This window comes from Sarcophilus harrisii, chromosome 5, assembly GCF_902635505.1.
Source record: "Sarcophilus harrisii chromosome 5, mSarHar1.11, whole genome shotgun sequence".
Classification (NCBI taxonomy): Eukaryota; Metazoa; Chordata; class Mammalia; order Dasyuromorphia; family Dasyuridae; genus Sarcophilus; species Sarcophilus harrisii.
In genome coordinates, this window is record NC_045430.1 from 92,120,095 (window position 1) to 92,132,149 (window position 12,055).

General features: G+C 36.6%; 1 protein-coding gene across 2 annotated transcripts in view; it reads right to left on the reverse strand.

The window, feature by feature from the left end:
• Positions 1-12,055, reverse strand: part of DIP2B (disco interacting protein 2 homolog B) — a 196,289-nt gene that overhangs the window by 47,855 nt on the left and 136,379 nt on the right. For both annotated transcript variants that reach the window (XM_031937900.1, XM_031937901.1), the window contains 5 exons: positions 11,257-11,321; positions 10,727-10,820; positions 10,081-10,200; positions 6,036-6,150; positions 4,689-4,828 (listed from right to left, as the gene is read on the reverse strand). In XM_031937900.1, the coding sequence (XP_031793760.1) occupies positions 4,689-4,828; positions 6,036-6,150; positions 10,081-10,200; positions 10,727-10,820; positions 11,257-11,321 (534 nt within the window). The remainder of the gene's footprint in view (positions 1-4,688; positions 4,829-6,035; positions 6,151-10,080; positions 10,201-10,726; positions 10,821-11,256; positions 11,322-12,055) is intronic.

The window sequence follows — 12,055 nt, forward strand, 5'->3', positions numbered from 1 at the left end:
CACTAATTAAAGCTAAAAATGAAGGACATGATATATCTGATTTAAAAATAGAAGTATATCCTGTGATTGAAGAGTTTGACTCTTCAGATCAAGAAAAAAAAATACATTCCGTTTAATCTAGAAATTATCAAAGATCTGAAAAAGGCTTACACTTTCCCCCCCCCTCTAATATGTTAAACTTTATTTATTTATTCATACTTATAACTTTTTATTGACAGAACCCATGCCTGGGAAATTTTTTACATTATCCCTTGCACTCATTTCTGTTCCAACTTTTCCTTCCCTCCCTCTACCCCCTCCCCTAGATAGCAAGCAGTCCTATACATGTTAAATATGTCACAGTATATCCTAGGTACAATATATGTGTGCAGAACCGAACAGTTCTGTTGTTGCACAGAAAGAATTGGATTCAGAAGGTAAAAATAACCCGGGAAAAAAAACAAAAATGCAAACATTTTACATTCATTTCCCAGTGTTCTTTCTTTGGGTGTAGCTGCTTCTGTCCATCATTGATCAATTGGAACTGAGTTAGATCTTCTCTTTGTCAAAGAAATCCACTTCCATCAGAATACATCCTCATACAGTATCATTGTTGAAATATATAATGATCTCCTGGTTCTGCTCATTTCACTTAGCATCAGTTCATGTAAGTCTCTTCACGCCTCTCTGTATTTATCCTGCTGGTCATTTCTTACAGAACAATAATATTCCATAACATTCATATACCACAATTTACCCAACCATTCTCCAATTGATAGGCATTCATTCATTTTCCAGTTTTTAACCACTACAAACAGGGCTGCCACGAACATTCTTGCACATACAAGTCCCTTTCCCTTCTTTAGTATCTCTTTGGGGTGTAAGTCCAGTAGTAAGGCTTGCACTCTTTATGGGTCTACATTATCTTATGCTAAAATGATATTAGAGAAATTGGCTTTTGAAGTTTTATCCCCTAATGATTGGAAATCTATAGCAAGGACATGTTTACAACCTGCACAAAACTTGTTGTGGCTTTCTGAATATAATGAACTCTGTAGAACACAACCCAATGAAATAGGCAACCTGGAGTTAATATACCAGTCACTTCTGATCAATTAACAGGTTTAGGTCTTTATGCAGACACTTTAGCTCAGATTAATTACCCTATACCAGAATATGAGCAAATTGCTGCTGCTGCTGCTGCTTTAATATTAAAGATGGGACACCTGTTGGAATCTTTACAAACTGTTAAGCCATTAGAGTTGATAGAGACAATAATTATCTAATTTGGTATGGTTCAATATGATTGATTTGATCTTAGAAGGAGATATTTTGAGCCAGAACTTGAAACAAGGTACTAAGTACAACTGATAGAAACGATGCTTGTGTTCACACCTTTAGAGAGCTCATAAGTATCCAAGTACTCAATGGAGCTCACACGTTTAGGAGATTTCAGGGCCTAGTATGAGATATCCAAATTCACACTTCCCTTGAGGTTCTTAAGGCCAGAGAGCATTCTGGGGAGATAACTCAGAATCCCTCTCTCTCCAGAAGGAGGAGTTAACCTTTGGGAGATCATATATATACAGGAAGCTCTTAGAGCTGGAGAGAGTTTTCTTGGGAACATTGACTGGGGTCTAAGAGGAGCACTCTGGGAGGAAGCCCACAAGCCCTATCTTCGAGGCAAAAGAGAGATTTCTTGTATCTTCTACCTTGGTGCTGGCTGGAGTCGGAAGGACAAACCTTTGGATTTGGAGACATTTGGGCGGAGCTCTTAGACCCAAGTGGAAATATAGGCCTCTGAGCTAACCAGGCTATGTTGAAGGACACAATAAAAGATCTGAACTTTTATCACCTGGCTGTGTTTTGGAAAAAGAACACCAAAAGACACCTTCTCAGGAAGACAAGATAGAGGGGAAACCTTCACAAAAATAGCACAAGGTCCAAATGAACTCTTTGCTGATTTTGTAGGACATCTGCAGACAGCTGTCATATGAACTATTGATAAAAATGCCAGTACAGGAATTATGATAAGACAATTACTAAGGAAAATGCTAATGAGGTTTGTAGAAGAATTATACTAAGACTACCCAAGGATGCTACTTTAGAGGACATCATAAGACACTGTTCCACAGTAGGCACAAATACCTTTTATACCCAGGCTATGATGCAGACTTCTCCAGATCTGAATATGGGAAGACAGGGTCCCTTTTGGCAAGGGACTTCCAGAGAGACTTGCCAATGCTTTCAATGTGGTAAACTGGGCATCTGAAAGCTCAATGTTGGCATGGAAGACATAGTGTAAGAACAAGATCTAAAACCATATGTTCAAAATGCAAAATGCAAAAGAGGCTTCCATTGACTCAGGGAAACGGGAAGCAGGGCCCAGCTGCAGGGGCCCAGGCAAAAAAACACTTGGGGGATGATGGCAGCTGATGTTACACCCAGAGAATCTTTAGAAGTTCAGTACTCAGACATGATCAATCAGTCAAGAAGCAATCTGATGGGAGAAAGGGATTACAATTGAGGAGAATACAGGTTTTATAACCCACCAGAAGGGCAATGTCCATTGCAAGCTGCTCCAATATAATTGCCAGGTGATGTGGAGAGATCTAGAAAGTGGTGAATGGAAGGGACCAGACAGGTTAGCTACTTGGAGGAGAGGGTTTGCTTGTATATCTACAGATAGAGAAGGAATCAGATGGGTGCCAATGAGCCATATTTGTCTTGTCCATCAGAGAGAGACGGAGAAGACCCTTGAAATGAATAAGACTCAAGAAACATCGGGTGATTCTATTGCTGATTGTGCCTACCACTTTAAAGACCATGGCAGTTATGGCAGTTCACTCATGAACATCAAAAATTGATGATATGACTATTGTAGGACTTCAAAACTCTCAGGAATCATTGAATTCCCTGAGACATAATAAAACTGTTGCAGGACTCCAAAATCTACAGGAATCACTGGATTCCCTAACAAATGATGAAACTGTTGCAGGACTTTAAAACTTGCACGAATCATTGGATTCCCTGAAATATGAAGTAATGGACAATAGATTGGTTTTGGACTATCTCTTGGCTGCTGAAGGAGGCGCAAGTGTAGTTGTTATCTATATACCTTCCTTCTAGGACTTATGGACATATATAATTCCTCATGTTGATTCATATTGTTTGTTATATCACTACTTGCATATATAATTCATGTTTGTTACACCACACTGAACCTGCGCCAGCTGTGGGGAGAGCCATTACTACTAGGCTATGCTATTTTGCTATGTGCTTCTGTAATATTTCCCATGCTAATAGATTTATATATACCTGTTTCAATTTCAGCCCAGAGGAAACCTGTTTGACCCCCCATTTCCCTTTGGTGTTTTCATCTCCCTTCCTGAGCTGTCAGGGAGGGTATGATCACCTCCTTTTTGGTGTTTTTATCCCCTTTTCTGAAAAGTCAGGGAAGGTGTGATCACCTTTTTTGGGTTCTTACTTCCCTGAAAAGTCAGGGAGGGTGTGACCTCCTGTGTTCTAAAACATTTTGGGAGATGTGGAGGGCAGGAACTCTGAAAAGGTATACTTAAGACTCAGTATGATTGATTTAATCTTATAACAAGATATTAACTCAGTGGAATGGATGAGATAATGGTTCCCTAGTGATATAATGATTGGCTTATACTCAGTATGATGAATTGATGTAATTGTGATAGAATATTTAAGAGGTCAGAGTCAGACAGAAGTCAGAGACGGAGATGAGAGGAGAGACTAGACTGGCTGAATGACTGAGACTGATGGCACAAATTGGGAGACTGAAGGAGACAATAAAGACTTTGGACTTTATTTCTGACTATTTTTGTAGTAATTATTCTGCTGAGACTAAGGCCAAGGCCTTTCAGAAAGCTAGCCAGAACATTACAATAGGATATACTTCAATATAAGTACTTTCCTTTGCAATTCTATGTACCTTATTTTAATTCATTTCAGGAGATTATTTTGACAGTAGAATTAAAGATTTCACTCAACTGTCAAAGGAGTCCTTAACACAAAAAAAAGATTTTAAAACCTTCAATTTAGTCCAGATGAAATTTGTAGACCCAAAGAAGAAAAGTAACTAGTGAAAGTGACAAAGGAAGCTGAGTAGCAAAGATGGAATTTGAACCTAGGTCTCAGGACTCCAATGTAGTGCTTTTTCCACTTAATATTACACTATATTCAAAACTGCTAGGTGTAAAATTAGTCACACTCATTTTATACATGAATCAGTAATTTTCTCTATGTCATTTCCTGATTTGAGAAGCTGCTTTGCTTTCCTTGGGTAATTTATGTGGGATTGTTGGTTTTGGTAGTAGTAGTTGTAGGTAGAATGACAAATTCATTACTGTAGTGTATTAATTACTGTAATATCTCACCTATGCTGGATAGGCATTTCTGGACAATGAAAACCATATTAACCCCCTACAATGAGCACTTCCTTCCATTGGAAAACTTTGTTCATAATCTAATTAATATTTTCCAGTGATGACTAATTGAGAATGAGCCCTAACAGGAGCTATATACACCACTTGACATAAAAATGTCCTAATCCTGATACAGGATTCCTAGCTACTTGTCTCCTAATTTATCAGATCCCACAAGTTCCAGGAACATACACTTAAAAAAAAAAAAAAAAAAAAAAAAAAAACAAACAAACTTAGATGACACTTCCTGTGACTCACCTCCAGGCATCACATGTCCCACATCTTGCACTGTAAGAGCTGAATTTTTGTCTTCAGTATTGACACGGATTACCCCATAACTTAAGCCATTCATTGAGAGAATAGCTCGTCCTGGCAAAGGGGCTCCTGGAACTCCAGGTCTAAGAAGAAAAAACCAAACTGATTTGGAGTCTAATATTTTTAATTATGGTAGTAATTCTTTCTGATTAAAGCACATCAGAAAACCCAACATATTTTTAAAGTACCACAGTCATAGAATCACATCATAGAATGATCAGAAGAATGGGTAAGTTTTCATCAGTGTAGAAAAATGCTCTTAATTTCAACTCAATAATTATTTTTTAGATGCTTACTATATGCAAAGCAACGTATGAAGCCTTGGAATTGGGGAGAAACAAAGTTTATATATATATAATACACACAGATAACTATAACAGGCACATTATTGAGAATATAAGGTTCAAGGGGGAAAATTTATTACTGATTGATGAAAGTGGAAAAATGAGAGATTTCATAGAGAAGCTATCATTGTAGTTGGGCTTTAAAGAGTAAGTAGGAATTAAATAAATAAAAGGGGTAGGAAGAAAGCACACTTCAGTCACAGAGAACAGTGTGAGTAAATGAATGGAAATGGAAATATGGAGGGGATAGAAACACTCTAGTTTTGATAGGAACATGAGAATAAAGTAAGGCCTGAAAGATGAGATAGCATCAGATAGTAAAAAGTCTTGAATGCCAAGTAGAGACATTTGAACAATAGTGGGCAGGGAATATAGAGTCACTGAAGAATTTTTCAGCAGAGGAGCAACATCTGGAAAATTAACCTGGTATTAGTGAGGATGGTTTAGAGGGGGAAAACAGTAGTAACACAAAAAATGTGTTAGGAAGCTATGGAAAAAGTTCAAGAGAATAGTAAAAAAGGGCCTATGCTAGTAGCATAGACATAGCAAAAAAGGAGACTTTTATGATGTAGTTTTCTGATATCTGCTATAATCAAGAAAGCTCATTTTAAGTCCACAATACTATCTAACTTAAAAAAAAAAAAAGATAAAAATAATATGAAAAAAAGTCTTACTTTAACAGGAGACTAGATTAAGCATGCATGTTTAGATTAATAGTAATGACAACAGTAAGAAAATAAATGAAACCCCTTTTCTCAGGTAACAATATAAATATAAATACCATCATTACTAACCTTTAATCTCTTGGGCTAGTAAAATACTTCTCTTAACAAAAAGTATTAGTTAAGTATCCATGGGCATGCCATTCTATCAGGCAAGTATTAGGTATTCCTTCCTAGTTGAAACATACAATTTTTTGTTCTGCGTTTGATGAACTGAACAGTACCTGCGAATTGCTACAGTCATAGCTTCAGGAGATGTGGCACAAGGACAGATGGCCTCAGGTTTTAGACCATGACTCTGAAACAGACTCAGGAAAGCATCACAGGATGATACAGACCCTAAGCAAATAGAACAGATCAAATTTAAACCTGATAATGGTGAATTTCACTATTGCAATTTTAAAAAATATTCTAATGAGAAACTGAGGAAACAAATACAGGATATTTTTACTTCCAAAGGACTCTAAATGCACATACATTTTCTTAAAACTATTTTATTGGTCTATAAGGTACAATTATATTGCTGCCAACCTAGACAAATAAATTTCAAAAAAAAAAAAATCTCATTTTTATCATTCAACCTATAAATACTATAGACAAAGCCTGGTTGTGTCAGTAGAGTTTATTTATATTTTAACCTATTTTTAAAGGGCTGAGCAGGCAGGAGAATGTTATTAGACACTGGTCTTTGGACTAGCAGGATCTCAGTATCTGTAGTAGGTTAGATTTGTAGGGGCCCTCCTTACACAAGCCCAAGTACTCCCAGCTTCTGTCAGCTTCACATTCAGCTAATGAAGGCAGCTTTTACTCACTGCTTCATCTAGTTTCTTGAGCAGAAATGGACTTTTACAAAATATTTTTTCCGTGAGTCTAGACGTAGCTCAAACTGGGCCAGCATCTGGTTACTAAAAGAGTTGCTCCAGATAAAGTTAGAATCTTCTCCATTGAATTATTGCTCAGTCACTATATTTTTCCATATCTAAGGGTTTGACTTTATAGCCAATGGCACTGCTTTCATTGCTTAAAGTACCTGCCAAATATGATTTTAAGGTGTGACAAAGATGCTTCTCTCTTTGTAGGCCTCCTACATGGTGATCATCTCACAGCCCTCGATAGACACCTACAAATTCACTGTTGGTATCTATCTCTGTGATGAAGATTCTTGCATGCCCAAAGCCCCAAATGGTCTGAATGAATACAGCAGTTTTTGCTCACATTACTGTTTTTAGCCACTATAGTCACATAACTCAAGATCATCCTATCTGTTGTGTCTCTGAAGACATCAATGAAGAACTGATGAGAGCCAGCCATACAAGTGGGCAAACTTGCTCTTAGAAACAGAACTATTCACATTAATGGCTGGCACTTTTAAAACTCCATTGGCCTTCATCTTATATAGACTGTGGACACCTGAAGAATTCTCTTCTGAGATACCTTGGATGCCTTCAGGAGCTGAAGGTGTATGGGGTAAATGAGAATTGTGAATTTCCATCATCATCTTGGATCATGTTTAAGGAGATGCCTATTCTTGAAGTACATGATCTATTCTTTATACCTGGTTTACTTTATCTTTCTTCCCCCTTCTAAACACCCAAAAGAATGACAGTTTTGGAAATGCCAGCAGTTGCATGGTCCTGGGTGAAGCAAATGTTTTAACTGTGCCATCATACCTCGGCACCAGGGCCATTAGCATCTCATTGAATACAGGTATCTCCACAAATGGAGATCATCAGTGATTAAGCTGAATGCATCTGCTAAAGTTTCATCAATCCAGCCATCTCATTCTTCACAATGCCCAAGTCCTAAGTAACTAGGCTGCAAGCAGTAACTCTTCAGGGCAGTTTATAAAAGTACTGGGGTGTTTTCTACACTGATCATAAAGACCTAGAAAAGACTCACTGAGGAGGAATGTTGAGGATGGGGCAAGTGTAGCAGCAAGTTACACTGAGAGGAGACACCCCAGCAGTTTAACAAAGCTTCCTAAAATAACTCAATTGTAGAAGGTAAGATGGTGGAGTGAGAAGCATTTTTTGTCTAGCTTACCCAGAGCTTCTTCACAACAGAGTAGAAAATGTACCAATCTGATATCTGATCATGGAAAGCCAGAAATTTTGGAGAAGGAAAAAAGGAAGACATGGAAAAGCAGAGGGAGAGGAAGAAGAAAAGGGAGAAGAGGAAAGAAAAGAGAAGGAAAGAGAGGGGGTAAAAGGATCATAAAGAGGGGGAGAGAGACAGACAGAGAAAAAAAGGAGGGAGAGACAGATATCTTCAGACGCTGGAGAAAGGAGTTGGCCAGGAGCATGCATGATGGTACCAATAGAGAACATTATAGTGCAGAGAGATAGAAAAAGGACCAGGGAAGGAAACACTGGGCAGAAAGAATGGAATGAATGTTATCTGACAGCTCTTTTGTACATTATCAAGTTTTGGGTTCCAGAGCCAGAGTGGAGAGCAGTAATCACAAGTGAGCATGGATCCTAGCCATGTAATGAAGAAGGAACAAGTTCTAGAAACATAGCTACATGATTCTAAGGCTGAAAATAAAGCAGCAACTCAGTTGTTATCCAGCACATAAACCTACGGTGGAATAAACAAGGGAACGGGCCTGGACTAAAAGAAAGTCAGTAGTTCAATTATTTTAAATCTGGAAAACCTCTCTTAAGGCTAATTAGACCCGAGTCTATCAGCCATCTAATGAAACTCAATCACACAGAAGCTAACAGACCCAAACCTGAGTCAGGGATTTGTAGAGCTCTGACTTGGAGGGCAGTGAACAGACCTTTCCCTGGACCATACCCCTTTGGGAACAGTGAAAACTTAAGAGGTTCCCAGGATGAGCTGTGAAATCAGGAAAAGAACATAAAAGGATAGGAGCTCAGGTTAGCCTTCCCTTATAAAAGTGGGCAAAGCATCTAGGGGAGGGGGTGGGGGGGTAAGAGGTGAAAAATTGGAACAAGAGGTTTGGCAATTGTTAATGCTGTAAAGTTACCCATGTATATATCCTGTAAATAAAAGGCTATTAAATTAAAAAAAAAAAAAAAAAAGTGGGCAAAGCCTGGCACTAATACAAAGTACAAAATCAAGAAGGAAGCTGGAAGAATGAACCAAGGAAAAAAAAAGAACCTGATCATAAAGAGCTTCTGTGGTAACAGGGAAGATCAAGACTCAAACTTAGAAAAGAATGACTTGAAAACATTCACAGGTAAAGCCTGTTTTTTTAGAGTTTTTTTTTTTAAAGAAAAAAAACTGCCAAATGAGAGCCTTGGAAGAAAGATATGAAAAAAATTTATCAGCTTGATAAGAGGTATGAAACTTCCCTCAAGTGGACCATAACATAAGTATTTTCACTGTTAATGTTTGCTTGCATTTTTGTTTTTCTTTCTTTCTAGATCTGATTTTTCTGGTGTAGCAAAATAACAGTATAAATATGTGTGTGTGTGTGTGTGTGTGTGTGTGTGTGTGTGTGTATGATTTAATGTTATTTTAACATGGATTGGACTACTTGCCAGGTAGGGAAGAGAGTGGGGGGGAAGGAGGAGAAAATTTGGAACAAAAGGTTTTGCAAGGATCAATGTTGAAAAATTACCCATGCATATGCTTTGTAAATAAAAAGCTGTAATAATAATAACTTTAAAAATAATGAATACTAGCTAGGGAAAGGACTAGAAAATCATGTAAAAACAAAAAATATTAATAAAAAATGAAAAAGAAACTTCACCCAAGAGGATTATTTCTTGAAAATCAGAAATGGTCATAAATAAATGACTATGGGTGGGGGAGGCAGGAAATTTGGGATGGAAAATTAAATTAAATTAAAATTTTAAAACCACAAAATAAAACACATTTACTTTGCATGTAATAGCTTAGTATTGTACTTTACTGGTACTTTTTTAGTTTTTTATTATTAAACATTAATCATACATTTGATTGCTATAACCTGTTTATTGATGAGTTTGTTTATATCAAATTGGCAATAAGAATCCTATTAAGATTTAATATTTATAAGCGAGGGATTAGAAAAGTCCTGATATAGTAGATATAATTATTCCAAGACAAAATTATCTTGATTTTTTTCAGTCAAGAATATCCATGTACTGTACACACAGATTATACGGCAATAAAAAGATAACTTGATTGACAGAGCACTAGTTGGTTTTTATTTCATGTAAGAATACATTGCATAGAAATGAACAGCTGTACTTTATGAAAGGAAAATAAAATAAGTCAGAAGAAAGTAGATTCTAAGAGGCACACCATATAAATACTCACAAGGATTAGCTCCATCAGTCACAATTAGCATGCGGAGAGAACTCAAACTCACATCTCTTTGGTCCCGATGTGCCATCATTGCCCAGTGTAAATCTCGACATTTTACTAAAGCCACTTTGGCTGTAAATTCAAAAGAGAAAAGTTAGCATAAAAAAAAAAAATTTAAATTCAGTCATTTGTTACTCTGATGAAATCAACTTCTATTTTAGGGATTGTAGCATACAATTAATGAAAATTCAAATGTTTTTTGTAAAACACTCTTTAAGAAAACTGTCCCTTGTGCTCACAAATTTGTAGGGTACTACATTCAGGAGACTGATTGCTTATAAGGAGATGGTGTCAACTATAACCTCTATTCTAATCCCAGTATTCCAATATTACTATCAATACAACTTTTTTCAGTTCAATATTTCTTTGAAAGCACTTAAATTAAGGTGTATTCATCTCAATTTATGAACAAGGATGCTGAGGAAGATTAAGTAAATAATTTATTCAAATCTACGGCAATTAAACCTTTATGTTCTAGCCAAACTGCCATGCTCTGAGAACTACATATTACTAAGACAATATCCCATCTCTCTCCACCCACCGAAACTGTAGTCAAAATGGCCAGTGCCTATTAACTTTAGAAGGTGTCTGTGACTACCTTTATGAGTATGTACTCGCTGAACCCAAGATAGGGGACAAGTCTTCATCACTGAGTAGGGAACACTAACTGTGTGCATCTTATTCATTACATTCTGAAAAGCAACAAAAAATACAAAGTAACATCATTATAATGCCAAACATAAGATGTAGCATACCACAAAATGACAAAAGTAGACAAATTCCAAATGTAACTATGAATAACCACCAATAGTAGGAAAAGAGATGAGGTAAGTCTCTGAAAGGTCTACATATGGTGTTCACGGTATCTTTTAGGAAAAGAGCCATCAAAGCAGATGGGCTTTTTATTTCTATCTCATATGTACTCTTATATAAAGGATATAATAAGCAAGTAATTTATTACTTGCTTAGCAATACATTCCTTTTTATTTTGATTAACATTTATATTTTATATCTGAATAAACTAAAAAACAATAGTTAGCTAAAAGGAGCATTTCAAATAATCAATTGTTTTTTTACAAATTTTGTTACTCAATTTACACAGTAGGTTTATTAGTCAGAAGAGCTTACCGCAAATATGCCATGCCACAGCCCCGCATCCTTTTTGATATCTAATACATTTACTATGGTTTCCCCTATAAAAGGAAAAATGAAAACAAGCTTGATAGTCAATGATATCTTCAAAGTGAAAAATCATTAAGTAGCTAAAGTAGCAATCCAAGGGTCCTCAAACTTTTTAAATAGGGGGCCAGTTCACCGTCCCTCAGACTGTTGGAGGGCCGGACTATAGTAAAAACAAAACCTTTGTTTTGTGGGCCTTTAAATAAAGAAACTTCATAGCCCTGGGTAAGGGGGATAAATGTCTTCAGCTGCCGCATCTGGCCCATGGGCCGTAGTTTGAGGATCCCTGCAATATACTATCACTTGCCTCAATTTGTACAATTTCTTACCTGAAAGTGCTTTGACTGCATCTATTTCATAGTTTCAGGTTTGGGGATCTATTAATTTATTTATAAACTGTCAAAGGGCTTCAAGTTAACCTGTGATAACTGGGTAATATGTTACTAATGTTCACTAATTGCAGCACATTATGTACTTCACACAATCTGTTAGAAGATAGATGCCTTTTAAGAAATAGTTCAAGGGGCAAATCACCACATGGTACATGACAAAAATGATGACAACAAAAACCTGCACCTACATATTGCTAAATCTCTCATATTTTGTTTGAGCTAAAGTTCTGTGACTCTCCTGCCAAATTTACAAGTATTTCTGACTGAGGGTCAGATGAAGTTTATGTTGTTATGCAGCCAGAAGAAAAATTAAGCTAAAACCTTTTTTTTTTTTTTTTTTAATTATTTCATTAAAT